We start from the raw sequence: 25194 nt of genomic DNA, 5'->3' as shown, positions 1-25194 counted from the left end.
AGCATGAGCGTGGGATCCCATCGGTGAGTAGCACTGACGCGCTCGTACCGCTTCAGCCAAGTGTCGAGATCGATCGTACCATCACCGGAGAAAGTGCCGGGATCCCGGAGGTGCGGTAGTGTGACGTAGGTGGTGGCTTGGACTGATGAGGGCGGCGTAGAGGAAGTACCAGCAGTCGAAGCAGTCGAAAGGTCGCCGATGGTGCGACCGCTGCGCGTCTCCATCGAGGTACGGGGGTCGTCCACCTCCACCAATAATGTTACGAGTAACTTGTTTAATGAGCTATTTACAGCGCAGAGAACCCGACGAGCAAGATGGCGTCAGACCAGCATCCAACGGAAAAACCCACTTCGTCCTCTTTCATGCAGCCGTGTTTAGCGGCTGTTTTGTATCAATATTATAATAATTTTCTTACACCCGTTGGCAATGTACGCTTGTATCACGCATTATTAGTGCAATGTTGCATTCTATAATGTGAAGCTTGTTAACAGGACGCGCGTGTTTGTAAAGCATGTGTTGCGTTTACTACATTTCTAAGCAGAGTAAGTTATTTCCTTGTATTCGCAAGCAAAAGTGTGGCTCTGTGGCAGAACGCCCGCTTGCCGCGCAAACGACCGGGTTAGACCAAAGTAAGACCCAGGATTTTATTATCTCTTTGATTTTCATCTTTGAAGATTTCTCGGTCATGCACAAAACAACTTTTCGCTCACCACCGACTACCCCAATCACGGAATATCTTTGAAACTAGCCCAATAACGAAACCACATAATGATATCTTACCTGACGCATTGACAGATCGAGAATACAAAAATAGGCATGTGTTCATGTTCGTTGAAGTAAAGCCTTGATGCACGCTAGCGCTCCGCATTTAGGCGTAGATTTTCAGTTGAACCGAAATATTTATATTATTTTTTTCACTTACATAGGTCAATATTTTGCTCATGGGAAAGATGGCAAATATTTTTCAATGACAACTAACAACGCCATCACAGAAGACAAAGCTGGAAATTGAGCGGAGGGGGCTCTTTAACGCTACTGCAGTAAAAAAAATAGGTGTGCCTAAAATGACAACTCAAAGCATCCAACACAAGCGTATTTTTCAGGAAACCATCAAGTATTGCATTTTTATTATTGTATTCAGTGAGCATAGCTCTAGTCATACATAGGTAAAAATCTACATAATTAATGAACACTGCAAAATCTTCCTTTACAAAAACAGTGATAAAGTTAGAGAGTGAATAATATTAGAGGTCACTTTTCTGTAATAATGTTGCTCCTTTTAAGACAATCACACTACATGCACGATTGACGACAAATTGTGCGTAGAGGAGCAGTTTGAAACCTTGAAACAATACCGCTTTGTTGTAGCGCGCATCTGCTGCCTTTTGTTCGTTGATTTCTTGTAGGATCACAGCCGACTCGAAAACATATAATTTTTTAAAGACGCTGCTCGATATGTAAGGAAGCAAGTGATATGTAAGCAAGCAAGATGTAAACAAGCAAGCGATAAAAACACGTTTAATAAATGACCCTGAGTAGATATCGCGAAGACAGGACGCAACATTAATACGTGATGAAGCAGCGGACGATTACTCATCAGAGTATGATGAAGCGGAATTCTTAAGCACGTTCACTCGATTATGTCGCCAGCTTTATTTCGATCGTCATCATCTTGTCTTGGCAAAAGCCCTTCGTGAGGCGACTGACATCTGCCAAGAATGATAGGTGCGCATGATGCAGTTTATCAAGACTGCGCTTGCATGAACAAGGCGGGTCATGGACTTCGAGCATATCGAATCTCCTTCCGTTTGGATGCACCACGGTAACTGACCGAGACGAAGGCAACCACTGAGAACCTTCACGCAAATCATTAAACTCGATCTCCAAACCTAAAAGCATAGCGTCTTCAGCAGCAATCTTTCGTACAGTGACCACAAAGTAGGTGTCTCTCATGTGCCACGTAGTGACTTCAGCAAGCGTATGGTCTTCCATGGCGCTTGAAAAGATTTCGTCAGCATTTTTAACTGTCAGATTATAGATAATGCTAGGTATTTCTGCACCCACTTGAAACTTAGCTGTTTGTACTTGAGTCAAATGACGAAGCCTATCGCGACTAGGAAGCACGGGCTCACAACGAGCAATAACTGCAGCATGATCGAATTGTCGCATGTTCTGACGTAACTCTTCCAGAGTGCCGAGCGTTACGTTGGCGTATTGCTCAAGCTTTCTAAGAATGACTGCCTTCTCCGAAGACAGTGACAGGGCTGACATCGCGGCATTATCATCCTCGAAACTTGCTCCTTTTATCTGTTTTCGAAAAGCTTCAGATATTGCCGAGGTTACGACCTCGGTCACGACATTACTAACAGTAAGTGCAGACTTCCTTTGCCCGTCATTGAGTTCCCTTATTAAAATTTGATGGTACGCGACATCTTTAGCAAGCTGAGTCATTTGGTCCTGAAGTGCGGCCAGCTGAGCGTCTTGAGGAACGTCTATTGCAAGCGTCTTCTCGTGTTCCTCATTGACGCTGCAGTCTGGAGAAGCCACTGGAGTAGTTTGCGACGCTGAGGGCTCCGTCTCGACACACGAACGTTGGTAGGGGCACCCGTTCATTTTGTGTTCTACAGCCTCATTGCGCAGGATGTAGTGGTTTCCTGTCCCGCAATACAGCACGTGGAAGGCGCAGTCGTTCTCAAAGTGCTGCAGAAGGTCTTCTAGGGGTCCCGTGAACTTGCAGCCCATTGGTTCATTCCAACAGTACACCTTAAAAAATATAAAACAATGTTGGTTATCAGATCAAGTCGCTGAGTTTCAAGGCAACATGAAGCGTCGGATTGGTCCGGATATTAAAAGATAAGGTTAATTCATTGCCACAATAGTGGGTTTTTGTTACAGGTGATTGCACAACTCATGAACAGTGACAGCTCGATGTATATTGTAAATATTTTTAGGAACAGCATGAGTTTGTCGCAATTTTTTACATACAGTTTTTTAACTGGAAGTTGATGTAGTAACACAGACGCACGCTCGAGGCCAACGAAGAAATGCCCTTTATTCAGATAAAGCACGTGTTTAACTAGGCTTCCCTTTTACCCTGTGGTGGTGCTGCTGCAGCCACTATGTTGGTGCGTTAGCACAGCACAGGGAAATAAGTAAGAAGGGCTGCTACTTGCGTTGCGAAAGCCCAGCTCTAGACAAGCAAAAACTATTACTCTGGCGGAGCGATCTTGCAGACGCAGAACAATCACTACATAGGGAAGAAGACAACTCAGTATATCTGGAGAGGTGTAGATATGGCCATGCGTGTTTACGTAACTATCGATTCAATAAACATATATATGTTTTACGCCTCAGTTTTAGGATTCATTACCACTAGAATGTTAAACCCGTTTTCAGATATATGGTGAACCGCCGATTATGTTTTGTTCGATATAGAATGATATACAACATAGAATGATATAGAGAAACTAATGGCACGTGAGGAAAGGCACGCAGCCCGCGTTTTGCAGTGCGTTCTTCAACCCAAAAGGACGCACGAACAGAAAAGAGACAGGATGAGCGGGAATCAACAACTGTCTTCAAAACACAAAGGACGAGGCACGAAATGATCGCACAAGTATACAGAGAGACGAGTACTGGAAACTGTAGCCATTGTTACTTCTTTTTGTAAGAGTGGCTCACTACTTTCCCCAAACGCGGCCACTGCACCACATGAAATGACATTTGTGCTTTCCATAACTTCAACGCAAACCTGCGGTGAAAGCAGATGATGTGCAAGCCACCCACATACGGGAATAATTATATGCGCGGACGATAGACAGCGCCATGTTGAGGTGCGTGGGCATCGAAATGGGTGGGGCGATGACCCTTGAAGCTCATCTAATGCCCTCTTTGCGCTAGTTCGCTTGTGATAACAACACGGCGAAGCCACCAAGCTCCGAGTTCTGCCAATGACAAATGACGTTCGTAAATGGCTCACTGTCACTGAGTAAAGGAACGCATTCACCGCGGCCGAGCCCATTCACACTGCGAAGCGAGCTTATTCTGACTGAACATTCTGACCGCCGAAATCGCTCTATGCGCACCGATCACTCTCGGACCTATTTTTGCGGTGTAGGAGTGCCAGTCGAAAAATTTGAGTAAATGGGGCCAAGTCCAACTCGCTCGTCATGTCATAGTCTAGTAACGCGCGCTTAGCAGAAATGCTCATTGAATGGGGGCGCAACCTCCCCGTCCTGTATGACAAACAGCACACCAAGCAGACAGCTTGCTAAAGCACGACTCGAGGAATAAAATAGGAAACGAGCGCGGATTGATTAATAAGTAGGAGTTGCCTCTGCCTCTGTTGCTTCGCTCCTCAAATCGCGAGCACCTCGCGATGTAGTTTCCTTTCTCTTCCGAGTTGCGACCAGCATTGGAACACGCAAAACTAAGATCCAACTCTTCACGCGAGCACTGAAGTTGCGAGGCGCCGACAATATCCCAGGAACCACGCATTCAACCCGCGCTGAACCCGTGGTTCATGGTTCACTCGGCAGATGGCTATCCGGCGCTGCGGTGCGCGTCCAGCGTGAACGACGCTGCGTTTTGGCGACACGAGAATTTCAGTCGCTGTTGGAAGCGAATGCTTCCGTGTTAACAAGGGTTTGTTATAGAGTCCTGGCCACGCTAGTGCAATTGGAGTGTCATCGTTTAGGTTTTCGCGCGAGAAATTACGTCCATCCGTAACATCCATCTCGTGCGTGTTTCAAATGTATACGTTGCGATTCGGCAGCGGTTTAATGCTGCTTCGACCTGTGGGGAAAATAGTCAGTGAGGTACACAGAAGTACGGAGCAAAGCATTATTTTCTCGCCACTTTTACTTGCACTTTTTTGAAGTGCTCATCCGCTTAACCTGGCCACGAATGTGCTTTGCTGCTCTTATAGTTGTTTTTTTTCCAACATAAATAACACAGAAAATTATCGATGTGTGACTATGTAATCCGGCCAGACAATTTTTCATTTGCCACGCATCATTTGACCGCTCTCTCTTGATCTCCTTGTCAAGGCAAAAGAAATAGCAGCTGATTGATTGATTTGTGGGGTTTAACGTCCAAAAACCACCATATGATTATGAGAGACGCCGTAGTGGAGGGCTTCAGAAATTTTGACCACCTGGGGTTCTTTAACGTGCACCCAAATCTGAGTACACGGGCCTACAACATTTTCGCCTCCATCGGAAATGCAGCCGCCACAGCCGGGATTTGGTCCCACGACCTGCGGGTCAGCAGCCGAGTACCTTAGCCACTAGACCACTGTGGCGGGGCAAATGAAATAGCAGCTGCTGAGATATAAATCATCTGTTTTTTTAGGGATGAAGCTTCTTATAGCGGCACCCGTTCGTCCCTCGTTGTCGTAGTGTGTAACCAGTCTTAAGTTTTGACCTGCAAGATGGTGGCGGTTGGAGATTTCTCCTGTGCGTTGTTCAACAATAAAAATTCATAGCGTGCGCGTTAACTAAAAGCCAAATTCTCCGGTCTCTCATTCCCCTTTGCAGCCATTGGCACGTATATTGAGCACTATCTGACAAAGAAGGGGTTGCTACGTTATACTGGCCGGGCGTAACCTCCTTGGTTTTCGAAAGGTTTAGCGAGCGTTGGGCCGCAGTGCCAAGAATACAGTTAACTAGTCCATACCATGAAGTCGAGGTGGTTAAAGGTGGGAAGTAGACACGAAACGGAAGCCGTAAGAAAGTGTGCGTGTGCCACCTATTGTTTAGTCCTTGGAATGTCCGCTGGATGGCTGTGCTTCTATATGGCGAATATATGATAAAAAGATGCGAGATGGTGGTACTTGGAGTGTTGAATAGATGGACGAACGGACACACAGACAGATGCATGGACGGACTCACAGATGGCTGCACCGAAGGATGGACGAATGAGTGGGTGCATGGAAGAACGCAGGGACGGACGCGCGAACAGAGGCACGCACGGACAAATGGACGCACGAACGAATGGACGCGCCGACGGTCACACAGACGGACGCATGGACGGACGGAAGCAAGGACGAATAAACGGACGGATGCTTCGCCCCGCTCTCCATCTTCACTCCGTAGATATGCTGCCATTTTTTAACGTATGTGACGGTACAGCTACGAATGTCAAATGTAGGCACATACTTGCTAACTACGCGAAAGCGAGAAAAACGGACGTGTAGTTAACGTAGCATAAATGGACCCTCGAACAATTTTGACCATTTCGTATCAACACGTAGGACCTATAGACCAATCCCGAAGAGGCAGTTACAGTTCAGTTTGAGCTCTCTGCGTAAACTGTGCGATTCATTACAATGGTTTACGCAGAGAGCTCAAACACGTTTTCAATGGTTCATTCACAAAGTGACATGCTTTGCCCCGATAGCTTCACCGTGGTTGCTGATCTGATTGGCTGCGGAACACGAGGTACAAGCCTGTGAACACGTGGCATAAGCCCCAAGCTCCCTGAAGGAAGACGTATTATATGTGGGGTTTAACGTCCCAACGCCAACATGCGATTATGAGAGACGCCGTAGTGGAGGGCTCCGGAACTTTCAACCACCTGGGGTTTCTAGCATGCACCCAGGTCTCAGCACATGCGCTTACAGCAATTTTGCCGTCTTCGAAAATGCAGCCACCGCCCCCAGGATTCGATCCCGTGACACCCAAGTCAGCAGCACAGTGCTTTAGCCACTAAACCACCGTGGCGGGGTCGAAGGAAGAGTTGAGGAAGTTCTGGGTGAAAGGACGAGCGTAGGAGGAGGGTAGCTAACCATTACTCGTAGCTCCGTTAGTAACGGGTATTTTTATTGAATTATAGTACCAGTGACTTGCTCCAGTGGTGGTCTAGTCAAAAACAGAACGCAAAAAAGAACAGTTTTCAGGCACGCTTTAACCAGTTCGCTGTCGCAATGCGTTCTACAATGCAAGTGCTACGCATTAGGAATTTTGTGTGCAGCGAGAGATCGACGATACAGGAAACGTAAGTGACGCAGAAGAGCGCCGAGTCACAAATAGGACAGAGTTCGCGTTTTTCTCTGCACTAGTGTCATTAGGTGATACACTTCGCAACTTTTAAATGCGAAGCATTTTTTAGCAAACTTCAGCGACTTTGAGCGTATCTATCTATGTATCTATCTGTCTATCCATCTAGTCGCCTGCGACCTTTAGCTCTCCTGGCCGTTTCGGTAATGGTATTGATACCAAACATGGTATGACATAATATGATTGTATGAAGAACATATATGCCTAGTCATAACATGAAAGTCATGATACGTATGTCATGAATGTCATAATTTACATTTCATGGTCTTGCAGCTGTTGCGGTGGTTTCATTCACATGGCAAGTTGCAGAACCGGTATGGTATCACATGATTGCATGGTGAACACAAGCGACAGAACCTAACATGAAAATCATGACATGCGGGTCATGTAACTACATGACTACATGCCACGCTCATGATGCGCTCGCGGCCATTTCGCTAGCGTCCCATACCAAATTTGGTAAGACAGTACGTGAATAGATGACGAAAGTATGCGACTGGTGCAAACATGATAATCTCGGGATTCGTGTCAAGTAACAACATTACTACATGCCACGCTCATGATGTGCTGGCGGCCGTTTCACTTGCTTCACTTATACTAAATTTGGTATTGCGAAACGTGAATGGACGACGAAGTTATGATACTGGTGCAAACATGATAAACATGAGATGTGTCATGTCACAACAAAACTACATGCTACGCTAATGATGTGCCTGCGGCCATTTCGCTAGCTTCACTTGTACCAAACTCGGTATTACGTGACGTCAATGGATTACGAAGGTATGTGACTGGTGCAAACATAATAATCATGAGATGCGTGTCGTGTGAGAACATGACTACATGCCACAGCCAAGGCGCAAATACATTTTGACGTGACACGATGCGCGTTCTCACCGGCGTTCATTTGGTGGTGGTGAAACATTTAATAACCATTATATGGTTACAGAGGGTGATTGGGTTGGGGCCTCATCGGCCTCCTATCCTCACAGCACAAGGTGGAACCCTTATGCCGGAGCTCCATTGGCAAGCAACGCCGCCCGCGCCCGTCGAACCAGGGCTTTTTGGGCCTTCAGGTCTTGACAGCCGAGCAGGGTCGCCTCTCAGTCCTCTCTCGTGGGGTTGGGGAGGGGATAGATGGATTAGACTGGCACGCCCAGACGATGTGGAAGGTGTCAGCCACCTCACCGCAGAACTGGCACGTGCCATCAAAGGATGAATTGAAATGTTTTAGCAGTGCTGGGCACAGTACGGTATTGGTAAACAGTTCTAAAAGGAGGCACTCGTCAGCGCGATGCAGTCCCTTACAAGGGTCTAAATAGCGCCGGTGCTCCTCCTTGTAGTAATTGGTAATATCTTTGAATGAAAGGGCCGAGTTGTCTGATTGGGAGTAGGCTTGACGATGATATGTGGGGTTTCACGTCCCAAAACCACCATATGATTATGAGAGACGCCGTAGTGGAGGGCTCCGGAAATTTCGACCACCTGGGGTTCTTTAACGTGCACCCAAATCTGAGCACACGGGCCTACAACATTTCCGCCTCCATCGGAAATGCAGCCGCCGCAGCTGGGATTCGAACCCGCGACCTTCGGGTTAGCAGCCGAGTATCTTAGCCACTACACCACCGCGGTGGGGCTGGGAGTAGGCTTCCAGAGACAGGGAGATATTTTATTTATTTATTTATTTATTTCAAAATACTGCCAATCCCTCAAAGGGATTATTACAGGGGTGGGAGTTGATTTATACATGAATGTACAGAAGTAATGCGGAGAGCATATTATGCGCTCTGTAATAAATAGACATATACACGTATAAACGAAAAGACACACTCTAAATTTACACACAGCAAGAGATTAAAACAAGCATACTACATCCATATCACAATAACAATAACCAGAGTGACATGTGTCTGTGTCACACAGCTCTCTCCACGAGTTCAGAGAATAATTCTAGCGTAGGCTGAGTAACAGTAATTTCATCTAAGGCATTCCAGTCTCTTACAACTCGTGGAAAAAAAGAGAAGCGAAATACATTATTAGTAGGACGAAATTCTTCTAACGTGAATTTGTGTTTGTGTCGCGTTTCTCTGGCAGAGCTGTATGTAACAAATGACCTGGGGTTGATCTTAAAATTATTTTTTAACAACAAATATAGGAATTTCAATCTGTGCACTCTCGCTCGGTTAGACAAGGTAGTGAGACCAGCCTGCCGAAGAAGTTCTGTTGGGGAATCGCTACGCCTGTAGCGATTGAAAATAAAACGGACAGCTTTCCTTTGTACGCGCTCAAGCGCAGCGATGTTGTATTTAGTGTGTGGAAACCACGTAATACTGGCGTATTCCAATGTCGGTCGGATAAGACTGGTGTAGGCAAGAGAACGTGTTTCAAAGGTAGATCCGGCAAGCGATCGTTTGAGAAAGAACAATTTATTCATTGCTTTTTTAGAAATTTGCTGCACATGCGCATTCCAGCTTAGGTCACTGCTTATCGTTACACCCAGATATTTGTACTGTGAAACATTTCGTAGTGGGGTGCCGTTGATACTGTAAGGAAAGGTAAGTGTTGATTTTTTGTTAGTAATGTTCATGTAGACTGTCTTTTCTGCATTTAACACCATTTGCCAGTCTGAGCACCATTGAGACACTTTGTACAGAGAATTACTAAGTTTTGTTTGGTCATCTTCAGTTTTGATTGTGTGGTACAGTACACAGTCATCTGCAAATAATCTAATGTTTACGTCGACGTGCTTAGTAATATCGTTTATATATAGTAAGAATAGCATCGGGGCTAATACAGAACCCTGCGGTACACCAGATAGAACGGGAACAGTATCAGATACATGGGCATTGTACTGTACGTACTGATAACGGTCTGAAAGATAATCTTCAATCCAACGTGTGAGTGGTCCTTCGCCTAATAGACATCTTAGTTTATAGTTAAGCTTCAGGTGGGAAACCCGGTCGAAAGCCTTTGAAAAGTCCATAAATATTACATCTGTTTGTAGTTGGCTGTTAACATCTTTGGCAAAGTCATGAAGCGTTTCTACTAATTGAGTAACAGTCGACAGGCCACTGCGGAACCCATGCTGATTGGAGTGTAATATGTTGTGACTTTCGACAAACTCTGTTAAATATTTCAGGATGATATGTTCCAGTATTTTGCAAGATGTGCATGTCAGAGATATGGGCCTGTAGTTAGCAGGGGAAAACGTATCACCTGATTTATGCACGGGTATTATCTTTGCTAATTTCCAGTCAGCTGGAAGATGACCAACGCGAAGTGACTTTAAATATATTAGCTGAAGGAATTTGCTTACAGGCTCAGCGTACCGCTTTAAAAAGGCATTTGGAATGTCATCTGGACCAGTGCTTTTCTTTTCGTCGAGGTTTAGCAAGAGGGATAATACACCCGCCTGCGATATGAAGGGGGTATCTAATGGTGTATCTACGCCACTTGGTCTGAACTGGTCGCGTTGAAGTAGGCCATTATCAGCGGTGAAAACAGACTGAAAGTAGCTGTTGAAATGATCGGCTGTCTGTTTTCCTCCCGGGGTAGGCGTATAGGCTTTGTTAGTATGTTTCACACTTATGTATCGCCAGAACTTATGAGGCGCTGTTTTGATAAAACTGTGTAAAGAGTGACTGAGAAAGCGCTTTTTTGCCAAATTCACTTGTTTCTTAAGGGACCTAGCTAGTGCAGGGATTTCCGACGCAATACAACTGCGTGGGTGAACTTTCTGAGCTTTTCTGAGCCTTTTTAGTTTACGCTTCATATGAATTATGTCGCGCGTGATCCATGGATTGTGCTTTTTGATGCTTTTTGTAACTGTTGGAACAAAGTTGTCTATGCAGTGCCTGACAATATTACTGAATGTTGACCATATCATATTTACCGTTGAGTGTTCATTTGAGTAGAGGTCCAAAAAGTTGGAAAATTCGAGAGCAAGGTATGTCATGATGGCAGCGTCGTCCGCTCTTTTAAAAGCAGGTACCCGTTTTGTTGTAGCTTTCGTATGAATAGCGCTTGGATATTGCAAACAACACGAGACTATTTTATGATCAGATAGGCCTTCTAATGTTTCTACGTTAATAGGATATTTTAAAAAGTGATCACTTACAAAAAAAAGATCTAGAATAGAAGCGAAAGAGCCTTGATTACGTGTAGGAACTGTAACAACTTGTGTGAGGTTAAATGTGAACATGATATCAGCAAGCACGTTGCCAGTCTTCGTCGCCAGATTCAGCGAGTCCCATTTCACTTCAGGCAGGTTAAAATCACCTGCTACAATGATTTTTTTACCGCGAAGAGCGTGCGTATGCATATAATCGTACAGTGCTTCTAAAAATGAAACTTCAGCATCAGGTGGTCTGTAAACGACGCCAATGTAGGTTATTTCATCCTTGACGTAGAATTTACACCATACTGCTTCGATGTCAGATGCCATGGGCATAGCTGTGTAGGGAATACCGTGACGAATTAATAAGGCTACTCCTCCTCCTCTCGTTTTCCTGTCCTTGCGTAGAATCGCATACCCTGGCGGTACTACCTCGTGGTCTAGGATACCGGAATGCATCCACGTTTCAGTGAGCGCTACAATATCAGGTTGATAAGACAGTAGGACAGCTTCGAGTTCATGTGTTTTATTGATAATGCTTCGACAATTCACATTCAAAAGTGTCAACGTGGATGGTTGCGAGTGTGTCGCGTTTTTGCGCGTCTTTGTTCTTCGTTTTTTTCAGCCTCAACGATGTCATTTCGTTCACTGTCCCAGGAGAATAGGCGGCCATTTATGCGAACTTTATCGTAAACTAATGAGACCTTCTCATGGCGCTCACGATTGACTTTTGTTTTTTGCCACAACTTTCTTCTGATGTCACGAATTGGCTGGGAGAAGTCTTCGCTAATCGAGAAGCCTGTGTCTTTGAGTCTTGAACACCGTTTTAGGATGTTAATTTTGTCACGGTAGTCCAATAGCCTTAGGATTACTGGTCTTACTTTTTGTTCGTTACCCGGTTTTCGAGCACCGAGTCGGTGAATTCTCTCTATTCCTGAGGTAGTGAATTCTAGTATATCTTGGAATATATTTTTCGCAACCACATCGTGTAAAAGTTTAGACGTTTCATTCTGTTGTTCTTTCACACCATAAATGATAAGGTTAGATCGCCGGCTTCTGTTTTCTAGCTCGTCGACTTTTTTCGCCATAGCCGAGAGACCGTTTTCCAGCTCCGATATTCTTTTCGTGCAGTCTACTATTTGTTTTTCAAGCCCGCCGATTTTCTCAATCTTTTTATCTATTGCATTCAACTTTTCGTTGATTTCAGTTTTTCCGTTCTTAATTTCCTGAATGTCTTCAGCTATCAGTTTTAGCTGTTCTGCTACTGTAGGTCCCGGATTTTCTTCGATGTCGCCACCGAGAAGCAACAAAAATGTTAGAGAATTAATGACATCGTGTAACATTTCACACAATAGCGTTATGGACCGTGGGCACGGCAGCAAAAGTAGGCAGACGTCATCGCTATGATAAGATTTAGCGTTGCGTTTTCTCACCTGCATGAAAAACAGCAGCGGGTTTGAGCACTGCATCTTGGTGTTGCTGCCGAGCCCACTGCCACACGGTCCTTGCGGAGCTTGCTTTATAGCTGTGATCCTCGATGCCGATAGATCTGCCGGTTCCAAGAATTGTAGTGTAGCGCCGCCCGGGACGCCATCACATGGCCGGTAGCGAAGCACGTCATGGGGCGGTAGTCCTTCGATCGTCGTGTTAGGCGCTAAATGTTGCAGCTGTAGCGCATCCCATTGTGCCGCTGTTGATGATAACCGCAGCAAGCCAAGCAATATCTGCATGAAAAACAGCAGCGGGTTTGAGCACTGCATCTTGGTGTTGCTGCCGAGCCCACTGCCACACGGTCCTTGCGGAGCTTGCTTTATAGCTGTGATCCTCGATGCCGATAGATCTGCCGGTTCCAAGAATTGTAGTGTAGCGCCGCCCGGGACGCCATCACATGGCCGGTAGCGAAGCACGTCATGGGGCGGTAGTCCTTCGATCGTCGTGTTAGGCGCTAAATGTTGCAGCTGTAGCGCATCCCATTGTGCCGCTGTTGATGATAACCGCAGCAAGCCAAGCAATATCTGCATGAAAAACAGCAGCGGGTTTGAGCACTGCATCTTGGTGTTGCTGCCGAGCCCACTGCCCGGGAAGAGAGATAGCCCGGGAAGAGAGAGCGCGGGCGGACTGATCAGCCTGTTCGTTACCCCCGAGCCCTTGGTGACCGGGGGCCCAAACCACATTTCGCGGAGTTGGATTAACGTATCGGCAGCTAGGTTCCAGTATGCGCTAAGCAAGCGGAGAAGCCCACCCTAGCTAATAGTTCCGACAGGCCCCTCGTGAGTAGGTGATGATATGTTTAGAAGAGGGATAGGTGAGAGCCAGAGCGATGGCAATCTCCTCCGCATGTGTTGCGCTGTAGACTTTGAAAGTGAGCCCGTTGATGGTGTTTGTGTTGTGTATCACTGTGGCCGTAAACCAACCCCCATGGTGCGGGCCGGTAACGTCCACGTAGCACACGTGTTCCTCTTGTCCAAAGTGTCGCTGCGACGCTTCTGCGCGCTCCTCGCGGCGACTACCGTGGTTTTCTTTGGACATTTTGCGGGGAAGGGGTCAGACCCGGAGGGTGCGTCTCCAAGGTTCTGACACTCTCACCCTTTCCTCAATATAGTAATCGTGTCTGATGTGTATTTGGTCCAAGAGCGGCGACCGGAATGGGTCTGTGCAAGGCGCGTGTATTGGTTAACGAGGTAGGCTTCTCGAAGTTCCGGTAGGTATTCACCACGCCTAGAGCCAGAAGTCTCTGATTGGACGTGGTTATAGGGAGGTCGAGGGCCCGCTTGATAACTTTACGGTGGATGACCTCAAGTTGATCATCATTGTGTTTGCGTAGGTGCAAGTAGGGAGTCGAGTAGAGTATTCTACTCGTTACGAAAGCATGGGCAAACCGCATTGCATCGCTGCTTCGCAATCCGCCCCGCTTGTTGGAGACCCGGCGTATCATTCGGCCCACCTGGTCTCCCACCGTGCGAAGTTTGGCTATTTTGTGTCGGCCTTGCGTTGGTCGTGTATGAAGAGGCCAAGGACGCGGATCTCCTTGGCCTCACGGATCGGTTACGAGGGAAGACTGATATTGATTGATATGTGGGATTTAACGTCCCAAAACCACTGATGATTATGAGAGACGCCGTAGGGGAGGGCTCCGGAAATTTCGACCACCTGGGGTTCTTTAACGTGCACCCAAATCTGAGCACACGGGCCTACAACATTTCCGCCTGCCGCAGCCGGGATTTCAACCTGCGACCTACGGGTCAGCAGCCGAGTACCTTAGCCACTAGACCACTGGGGCGGGGTGGAAGACATATGGAGCTGAGTTGTGTCCTGAGGGGAGGGACGTTGTCACAGAACGAGCGCTAAACAAGAGCGCGCCGCCAAATACTTGCGACAACGGGCGGCAGAAACGCCGCTAGGTAAAAAGAAAAAAAAAGAAAGCAAACATCCAGGGCTCCCGAGCGCGCGCTCTCCCCGCAGAAGCACGGCTTCGCAGACGATCCTCCTCACCCCACATCGGCGGCCCAGCAAGGCCGCGATTTTTCTCGAACGAAGGAGGCGGGGTCAGACCGAGTGAATCATCCTCCGGAGAGGGCAGTCGAACCGTCTGGTGCCTCTCCCCAGCCTTCGCTGCGTATCGCGCCTACGAAATGACGAGAAACATCTGGAAAGTCGCGCGCAAGGTAAGTCGCGCGCAAGATTTAACCGAGCAGCCGAGACGAGAAATCAGGAGGAGACGGAAGTTAACGCCAGAGCGCGTAGGGATTCCGCCGTGTAGTCGGCGAAGGTTCTGCCCGTAGTGACAGAACAGGAGAAGACGGAAAGTTAGCGCCGGAGCGCGTAGGGATTCCGCCGTGGAGTCGGCGAAGGTTCTGCCCGTAGTGACAGAACAGGAGGAGACGGAAGTGAGCGCCAGAGTGCGTAGAGGTTCCGCCGTGTAGTCGGCGAAGTTTTGGTCCGTAGGGACGGCTCGAGCTACAGGCAAGAGTGTGGGTTTACCGCTATTGAGCGAGGACGCGTGGCAACAGCTGCGTGTGTGAAGCCGACGTGTTCGGGCGAAGAAGTTGAAGTTTGAAGAGTGGCCAATTGAAGACGGGAAGTTTCCTGGAAGAGAAACTTCAAGGGCTGCGGAACGACAACAACGCGGGACTTTGAGTGAGTGATTCTCGGAAGAGTATCATCTCGACTTTGGTTCCAAGAACTTTGGACTGAATAGGATTTCTATCGCTTTAGTCCTTAAGTGTCTTGGTTGTTCAATGCATGCGACTGCATTGTAGTGCGTATTGTTGTCCGTGTCCGTTGTTTCAAGTGTGGCTGATTGTATTGTGTAGTACGTTGATTGATTGGTTTGATTGGTGGCATATTGTATGTAACTAGTGTGGAGTGTGCATTTTTGTGTATTATTTTCGATCTGGCATTATTGAGAATATAATTTGTTTGTTTATCAACTCTCGGCTCTGTCTTGTTCTTTGGGCCACAGCCGGCGTCCGCTGGCGCACCAATAAGGACCACTCTTAAATTGTCCACGCTTTCGTGGTGCGGTTCGGGGGGCCGATACTTCGGCTCTTAGAATTAGCCCGGCGATCGCCTCCCTAATAAACAGGACAGGTGTGACAATTAATCTGGCGTCCGCGATACAGGACCTTTTGGTGCACAGTGTGTCCGAAGTAGTAAGAAAGAGCCTCGAGTTGGTGATACTGCTATCGGAACGATTCTGTGTGTTGTTCAGTGTTCTCGTTAACGAGTGCAGGGGAGTGTTCCGATAGACTGATTTAGGCAGATACTTTTTACACGCGGCAAGGTTTTAGTTGCGAGACACAATGGATCTCGAAAAGTTAGTTGCTCTTGGTGAAAAGATGGGTCTTTCTGGCGTCGAACTACGGAAGTGGGTCACCCAGAAGGAAAAAGAAGAAAAAGAGAGAGCCAAAGAAGAAAAAGCAGCCGAGCTGGAAAAAGAGAGGTTGGCGGTCGAAAGAGCCAAAGCGGAAAAAGAAGCTGAGGTGGAGAGAGAGAGGTTGGCGGCAGAGAGGGCCAAGGAAGAAAAGGCAGCTGAGTTGGAGAGAGAAAGGCTGGCCGCTGAAAGGGCGAGAGAAGAAAGAGAAGCAAAGGAGCGACAGCTGAAAGAAGAAAGAGAGGCAAAAGAGCGACAGCTGAAAGAAGAAAGAGAGGCAAAAGAGCGACAGCTGAAGGAAGAACGAGAGCAGCAATTGAAGTTGGAGCTGGAGCGAAAAAAGTTGGCAGCCGAAAGGGCGAGAGAAGAAAGAGAGGCAAAAGAGCGCCAGCTGAAAGAAGAAAGAGAGGAAAGGGAGCGGCAGCGGCAGCACGAGATGGAACTCGAGTGGCTCCGTTTGCAACAGCGAAGTGAAACTCCGGTCCAAGTTAGAGTTGAAAGCAGCGAACGGGAAGATCACGGCTTCCGCTTGAACCCAAGCAAGCTGCTCGTAGCGTTTGATGAAAGGAAGGACGACCTTGACGCGTACCTTCACCGATTTGAGACGATTGCGAAGAGCCAGAATTGGCCGGAACATCAATGGGCAACCGCTTTGAGTACTTGCTTGAGTGGTGAAGCGCTCAGTGTGTACGGTAGGCTGACGCCGACCGATGCAGCCAACTATGCAAAGGTGAAAGCTGCTTTGCTGAAGCGATTTAGATTTACTGTGGAAGGATTCCGGGACAGATTTAGGACAGGAAAGCCAGCTGATGGTGAGACGGCTACGCAGTATGCCGCCCGACTTTGCCATTATTTCGACAGATGGATTGAACTTTCAGGGACAGCGCAGGAGTACGATGAACTTAGAGAGCTCCTAATTAGAGAACAATTTCTTACTAGTTGCCACCCAAGCCTGTCGCTTTATCTGAAAGAGAGGAAGGCTGAGTCATTTGAAGGAATGCTTGAATTAGCTGATCAATTCTTAGAAGCGCAAGGAGGAACTAATTTGGCCAAGGTCAAGAAGGATTGTCCCGATGATTCGAAGAAATTGGCTCCTGAAGAAAAGAAGCGTGCACCAGAGAGCATGCAGCGATGTTTTCTGTGTAACCGAGTGGGTCATCGCGCGAAAAACTGTCGAACGATCTTTACGAGCCCTACGGCAGTCAAATGTTTCAAATGTGGTCATACTGGGCACAAAGCAGACGCATGTCGAAACGGAGTGAGTCAAACTCACCAGGTATCCTGTGTGCAAGCAGCACCGAAATCTGATAATAATGCCGTCACTGATGGATTCGTAGAGTTGAAGAATGGGGAGAAAATTCCTATTGTGGGGGCTGTAATGTCAAAACAGCCAACCGGTGTTACGAAGGGAATGCCAACGCTTCCTGGTAAGATTGCAGGCAAGAAGATTACGGTTCTAAGAGACACCGGTAGCTCCACGGTTATCGTGAGGAGAAATTTGGTACGGGAAAGTGAGCTAACAGGCAAAACAAAACCGGTTTGCTTAATTGACCGTACAGTTCGGATGCTTCCCGAAGCAGAGATTGAGGTGGAAACCCCGTACTTCAGCGGAAAGGTTACTGCTTTATGCATGACGACCCCCCTGTATGACCTTGTCATCGGAAACATCGACGGGGCGCGAGGGCCAAGTGATCCAGAATGTTTGGGAGAAGACCCGAAGATAGAGCCTTCGCCAACACAGCGACTGCGAGATACAGTTGAGGAGCAGCCCGTGACGGATCTCACTAGAGCCCAAGGCGAAGCCGCGGCGCAAGAGACAGCGAAGGAGAAGACGATCGTGTCGAATAATTTCACGGGCCGAGCAACCGGACTTACGTCGGCACGACCTCAACCGACCGACAGTGAAAAGGAGACGGAGTTGGCCAGCCGGGCAAAATGTAGAGGCATGATCAAGCGGGTAAATAAACAGACAGGACCCGTCGAATGTAATGACGCGTTAATGGTGTCGGAAGAGACAACGATGGCTGAGACGACACCTCAGATATCGTCGTTGGAAAGAGCTCGCCGAAAAAGAACGTGGAAGCACAAGAAGAGATCGAGCGAGCACCGCAAAAGGGGGCGCAAGCGCTGTTCGAAGTACTCAGGATAGGTGCTGAGGTGGAATCAGATTGTGTTTGGCAGGGCTGAGTGACATATGTTGTGTTAATGTTCTTGTTATCCCGTGTCTCAAGTGTATGTCGAGTGAGTCAGTGTTCTGTGCGATGGTGTGATGTATAGTGTTGTATAATTGTTGGATAGACAGAACTTTGTACGGTTGTATTGTTTAGAATGTGTGATGAAGTGTTGTAGGCATGTACCTGTGGCTATATTTCATGTGTTGTGGAATTGAACTACAATGTACGATTGTATTGAGTGATATATTGTGAATGTGAAGTGTCATGAGCGACGGATTGTGTTACAGTCTGTGAGAATGTGTGGTGACTGTTTGCGCTCGTCTGTGTGGTTTTTGAATATTATGAGATAATATTCTTAAAGTGGGGGGCAGTGTCACAGAACGAGCGCTAAACAAGAGCGCGCCGCCAAATACTTGCGACAACGGGCGGCAGAAACGCCGCGAGGTAAAAAGAAAAAAAAAAGAAAGCAAACATCCAGGGCTCCCGGGCGCGCGCTCTCCCCGCAGAAGCACGGCTTCGCAGACGATCCTCCTCACCCCACATCGGCGGCCCAGCAAGGCCGCGATTTTTCTCGAACGAAGGAGGCGGGGTCAGACCGAGTGAATCATCCTCCGGAGAGGGCAGTCGAACCGTCTCGTGCCTCTCCCCAGCCTTCGCTGCGTATCGCGCCGACGAAATGACGAGAAACATCTGGAAAGTCGCGCGCAAGGTATTTAACCGAGCAGCCGAGACGAGAAATCAGGAGGAGACGGAAGTTAACGCCAGAGCGCGTAGGGATTCCGCCGTGTAGTCGGCGAAGGTTCTGCCCGTAGTGACAGAACAGGAGAAGACGGAAAGTTAGCGCCGGAGCGCGTAGGGATTCCGCCGTGGAGTCGGCGAAGGTTCTGCCCGTAGTGACAGAACAGGAGGAGACGGAAGTGAGCGCCAGAGTGCGTAGAGGTTCCGCCGTGTAGTCGGCGAAGTTTTGGTCCGTAGGGACGGCTCGAGCTACAGGCAAGAGCGTGGGTTTACCGCTATTGATCGAGGACGCGTGGCAACAGCTGCGTGTGTGAAGCCGACGTGTTCGGGCGAAGAAGTTGAAGTTTGAAGAGTGGCCAATTGAAGACGGGAAGTTTCCTGGAAGAGAAACTTCGAGGGCTGCGGAACGACAACAACGCTGGACTTTGAGTGAGTGATTCTCGGAAGAGTATCATCTCGACTTTGGTTCCAAGAACTTTGGACTGAATAGGATTTCTATCGCTTTAGTCCTTAAGTGTCTTGGTTGTTCAATGCATGCGACTGCATTGTAGTGCGTATTGTTGTCCGTGTCCGTTGTTTCAAGTGTGGCTGATTGTATTGTGTAGTACGTTGATTGATTGGTTTGATTGGTGGCATATTGTATGTAACTAGTGTGGAGTGTGCATTTTTGTGTATTATTTTCGATCTGCCATTATTGAGAATATAATTTGTTTGTTTATCAACTCTCGGCTCTGTCTTGTTCTTTGGGCCACAGCCGGCGTCCGCTGGCGCACCAATAAGGACCACTATTAAATTGTCCACGCTTTCGTGGTGCGGTTCGGGGGGCCGATACTTCGGCTCTTAGAATTAGCCCGGCGATCGCCTCCCTAATAAACGGGACAGGTGTGACAGACGTACGTGCACAAATTCTGACTTAGCCGGGGCACAGTGGTGTCCGCAGTAGCTGCGTAGTCGTCGACTACAGTCGCTGCTGCTTGCAGGCACGACTCCATGTGACCCAGGTTACCTTGCGTGGCCCAGATTGTGATATCATCCGCGTAAAGATAGTGATGTATCCCTGGTAGAGAAGCCAATTTAGGGGGAAGACGAGGCATGGCTATATTAAATAGGAGCGGAGAGAGGACCGCGCCTTGAGGAGTTCCCCTCGAGCCGATGACGTATGGCCCATGTTCCTCATCTTGTATGCGTATGTAGGCTTGACGGTCTGTAAGAAACTGTCTAACCTAATTGAATGTTTTATAACCACAGTTGGTCTGACTGAGGTGGTTAAGGATTACCTCATGCTTCACGTTGTCGAATGCCCCTCTAATGAATGCCCCCACAATGTCAGGACTACCTTGTCATTGTGGGGGCATTCAACAGGATCTAATATGTCATGGTGGTGCTGTAGAAGTATATCCTGGGCTGACTTCTGAAGGCGGAAACCAAACATGGTGTCCGCAAAAGTGTGCTGTGTTTCTAGAAACTCGGAGAGTCTGTCGCGTACCATTGTTTCCATCAGCTTGCCGACACAAGACGTGAGGCAGACGGGGCGAAGGTTCTCCACGTCAATAGGTTTACCTGACTTCGGGATGAAGGTCACGAGAGCTGATTTCTATTCAACAGGGAGAGGAGTTTCTCCGTCCCAAATGCTATTGATGTATTTGAGGAGCGTGGCGTAGGCTGCATCGGGAAGATTGGCCAACAGTTTGAACGTAACCTGGTCACGCCCGGGTGCAGTGCCACGCTTCATCTTGCGTAAGGCCGCCTGGAGGTCGTGGAGCTTGAACGGGGTGTCCAACTGCGTGTTCTTTTTGCCTGCATAAGAGTATGCGGCCGTCCGGGGGTCCTTGGTGCTTTAGAGGTATAGGTCCCCGAGCGTGTGTGCCAGCTGTGTTGTCGGTTCATTTCGTCGCGTCACGCCGGCGTTGCCACGTCAGGCACCGGTCCTGCCATGTACTCACAGGCGCACGCCGCGCTGCATTGTTTTAACGCATGTGCGTTTCAGCGCGTCTGGCGTCCCTCCGTCACGAAAAGAGGGAGACGCAGTGTTGTCGGAGTAACTAATCGGCGCGAAATGCAGCATGTCGCATTTCGTGCCGGTTGCCGTCGGGCCGCACCGACAGACACTGGCTGCGCCGGTCGCGCCTGGAGTAGCGTCGTTGTGTCGCGCCTGGCGTAGCGCCTGGCGTAGCGTCGTTGCGGTAACGTAGTGTAGTTATGTCTAGCGTGCGCGCGCACCCATGGTACTTTGGATTATAATAGACCCTTCACGATGCGCTCGCGGCCGGTTTGCTTGCTCCACATATATCAAATTTGGTGTTACGTGACTTCAATGCATGGCGAACTATATGACTGGTGCAAACATGATAATCCGGACACGCGTGTCATGTAAGAACGTGACACGTTTTCCTAGCTCCCATATACTGAATTTGGTATCACGTGATGTGAATAGATGACGAAGGTAAACGACACATTCAAACATAATAATCGTGACACGGAAGCCATGTACGGCATCATTTACTTCCACCTGGTAACGTGCTGATTTTAATGTGACATATCAACCTTTTTCATTCGTGCTTCGCATATATCATCGATTCCCACTGTACGTGGGATCTGCCATTTTTTATATTCGTTCTTAATATTTCCGTGCTATTTTGATACGCTTCTTTTATACAATATTTGTTGTTTTTTGTATTTTTTTCACTGGCGACGCAGTGCTTGGCTGTGTCCCGTCTTCCGTATTGGTCAACCTTGCGCTGTACCCGCAAATGCTGTCATACCTACTAGTTCAACTTTCAACACTCTTCTAAGCGCACCCAAAGCGCAACGCTGGTGTGTTTTAGGGTAGTTTTACTGGTTCTACTGCTTGCCTGATACGTCTACAAGCATTAATTTTCACCACTCGCTCTATTGGCACGTGCCTTGAAGAGTAGGGAACGACTGCGTCTAGCCTTCTTTGCTGGGGGGCGTCACAGAGCCGCTATCGCTACTCTGCTAACCATACGCCGCACGCGAGATAGTTGTTTCTTATGTTATCCTACTACTGCCGCGGGTATGAAGGTTTTTAAAAGAAGATGGCGTTTCTTGAGATACTTCAATAAATAAATGTTTGTTTGGCTTTCTGTTGCTCTGTCTGTCACACAATTCAACCACACAGGGAAAGTTCCACTGTCTGCGTTTATACATGTAAACATTTTCAATCAAAGTGAGTCTGACGCAATTTCGAGGTAAACATGAATACATAAATATTAGGCTGTACTTGCCTTCATTATTTAGTGTATTTAAATCTAATTCTTAAGACAGCAGTACTCATCACTGCACCGATGATGTGATACTATGAAAGATTGATTGATTTGTGGGGTTTAACGTCCCAAAACCACGATATGATTATGAGAGACGCCGTAGTGGAGGGCTCCGGAAATTTTGACCACCTGGGGTTCCTTAACGTGCACCCAAATCTGAGCACACGGGCCTACAACATTTCCGCCTCCATCGGAAATGCAGCCGCCGCAGCCGGGATTCGAACCCGCGCCCTGCGGGTCAGCAGCCGAGTACCTTAGCCACTAGACCACCGCGGCGGGCTAGTAGGAGAAGTCAATGAAGGAATATACTGGAAGCGATTGCGAATGATTGCTGCCATTAAAAACCGTAAAGCAAACTAAGAAACAGTGTTACGAAACGTGCACTCTTCCAGCTGAAAACTCCGCTCATGCCCCTCAGTATGCCTCAATGAGGCTAAATTAAAACAGGTGGCTTACAGAGGTAAGGAATTTTACTCACTTTTATGCGGTTGACTTTCTTGGCGGCGAAGTTTATGGGTGTGCACTCCGCCACCGTGAATGTCTTCTGATCCTCGGGGCACTTCCCACTGCCAGACCGGGAGACGCACGCAAAGCAGCATTCGCACAAAACGTGCGAACACGGCAGTTTCAGCGTCTTCTTGGGAATGATTGCGCAAACGCTGCACATGCGCACGTCAGACACCTCGTCGACCAGAAACGTTGGCCTCCAGTTCACGCCGGCGACTGGGTGGCCACTAAAGCGGTGTGGTCTTTTTTCCATTTGCAGCACGAAAGCGTTTCAGCACCGAGCCTAAGGCCACAGAAGAGGCTAGTGACGATTTGTTAAGGTTCGATGAAGCTTGGAACAGGTGATTTCAAACTGGTGGCGTACGCAAGAAATACTTACGTTAAGGTTCGCCTATTTATCACGTTGATAAACGGAGTGCGGGACAGAACAATATGTGCAGCTGCTGCCCAGTGCCACGTCACATGGTAGTGCCGGAGCCAAAAACTGATCTAAAACAGAGAGCATTTGTCAGCTAAGAACTATCTAAACACCCGACTGACGCAACCAGGTGTGCGCCGATATGGCAGCTAGTAAAAGACACTTATGTGCACCGGTTACGCATGGTCAGTTGAGCGTTGGCAATAATACACAGAGATCGCAAACGAAGTGATAGAAAAATATGGCATAGGCGACGCTACAAAAATATTTGGCTAATTGTACGCACTAAGGAATCGACGTTATGCGAAGCATTCGTAAGGAAGGTGACCGTGTTGCGATTTTTTTTCAGTGAGCGAAAAGTCATGAAATGACGCTAAGTATATGTACAAATATTGCGCGTACAGACATATCTGGTAGAGTTGCAGATGTTTATAGAACCAGTTGTTTGCACTTGCGCAACTATATTAACTGGAACATGCGTATTAGGAACACCAGAAGCTGATATGAAGCGCTGATGTTCGCGAAGGTTCTGGCCCTGGACTTTGCTACGTGAAGCAACTTCAGTGCATGACACCTAACAACAATTGACGTTAACCGGACATGACGGCTGTATTAAAGGAGTTCTTATGCAACGTTTATAAAATTGTCTCGACAGCACCGCAACCACTATTGACGTTTGACAGAGATTAGCGTCTATTTTAACATATATTTGAAAAGTAGTTACGAGACCTGGCGTAACTTTGTGGTAGAATGCTTGACTGCCACGCGAAATTCTTGGGTTCGATTCCTGCTGGGAGACTTAAAATTTCTGCTGGGAGACCTAAAATAAAATATTGGGCCACGTCTGAGGCATCATTATTGTTGTTATGATCGCCCATGCCTCCCTACTACACAAAAATTATGATTATTTATGAAGTAGTGGGCACCCTACAAGTGTGCTTTTATCACGTACCCAAAGAGTGCTTAAAAAGGCTCTAAAAATGCCGCTTTTCAAGCTTTCGCTATGGCTGGGCTGAGCGTTCCACGCAGACCTGGCGCTTTTTTACAGCATAGCTACCTAGCTATACCTATCTTAAGAACGAGCGAGTACACGTAAAGAAAATTTAGGACCACAAGAACTCTCCCAGGGGCGCCATGTTGTTTCACAGCATGCCTACGAGCTGTGGCACACGCCTGCAACATATTGTGTGGTCCATTTCGTTTCTGCATCTTCATGCGCACTTCAATATAGCATCATGCTTGAACATCACGCTAATTAAGAAAAGACTACTTGCGCGTCAACGACTTGTCTTTAACCTGGCACTCAAATGGTCAAAGGTGTCCCCACCTAGCTACCGCGTAGGTAGCACTCACTCGCATGCACACTCATTTAGACAGGCTAGTCACTACATTTATTCTTGCCAAATGAAACGACTGGTTTACTGCGTTATCAAGGTTGGTATTGTAAAAAGCTTCCATTACACCGCGTCTTTGTCACAGCCGTTCGGGTTCTTTTCTTCATTGCATGACGCGACCAGCAATGAAGCACGTGAGCACATTTTGCGTGAAGCAAAGGGATGTTTGCCCCCAATAAATCGGCGCTTGCGTGAGCACCATAGCACTTTAAAATGTGCGTCGTTCTCCCTTTTGCCTGCCCACCGTGAGGCCTGCTGTCGCACCTCGGAATTTCGTTACCCGACTACTGTTTACAGAAAGACGGATTATCGCATAGGAGAGATAGCGGAAGGTTTTGCTATCTGCAAAAAAAAAAAGAAAATGATGACGTGTGTGTTAGCCCACCTTCAATTTTATTGCTTCATTGCGATCTGACGAACTCAAAAAACGCAAAAATGTTCTATGAGTACTCTTCTCTCAAGTGCATAGGTTGCACGTGCATGATTTGTTTAGGCAGGCTCCTTAAGTCTGCCAACCATCACTCCGGGCAAAGGCACGCCTTCGCCACCTACCACGGCAATGACAGCAACCTGGCACGTCGCCTTAACGCAGCCCTGTGATCCCAGTAACTTTACTGAAGACAACAATGCGAATGTG

General features: G+C 47.7%; 1 protein-coding gene across 1 annotated transcript; it reads right to left on the bottom strand.

Annotated features, from left to right (window-relative positions):
• Positions 1–1505: 1505 nt before the first annotated feature.
• Positions 1506–23131, bottom strand: LOC119180415 (uncharacterized). Its single transcript, XM_037431609.2, has 2 exons — positions 22717–23131; positions 1506–2763 (listed from the first exon to the last, which is right to left on the bottom strand). Exons 1-2 carry the CDS (start codon positions 22996–22998, stop codon positions 1639–1641), a joined length of 1407 nt encoding a protein of 468 aa, XP_037287506.2. The 5' UTR covers positions 22999–23131; the 3' UTR covers positions 1506–1638.
• Positions 23132–25194: the final 2063 nt, after the last annotated feature.

This window comes from Rhipicephalus microplus, chromosome 7, assembly GCF_043290135.1.
Source record: "Rhipicephalus microplus isolate Deutch F79 chromosome 7, USDA_Rmic, whole genome shotgun sequence".
In the NCBI taxonomy this organism is placed as follows: domain Eukaryota; kingdom Metazoa; phylum Arthropoda; class Arachnida; order Ixodida; family Ixodidae; genus Rhipicephalus; species Rhipicephalus microplus.
The sequence above is the reverse complement of the archived record's forward strand: the minus strand, read 5'-3'. Positions and strand labels throughout refer to the sequence as shown.

Coding starts and splice junctions, on each gene's coding strand:
- LOC119180415 (XM_037431609.2), bottom strand. CDS start 22,998: ATGGAAAAAAGACCACACCGCTTTAGTGGCCACCCAGTCGCCGGCGTG. Junction 2,764..22,716: donor AGAAAGTCAACCGCATAAAA/GTGAGTAAAATT, acceptor ATATTTTTTAAG/GTGTACTGTTGGAATGAACC.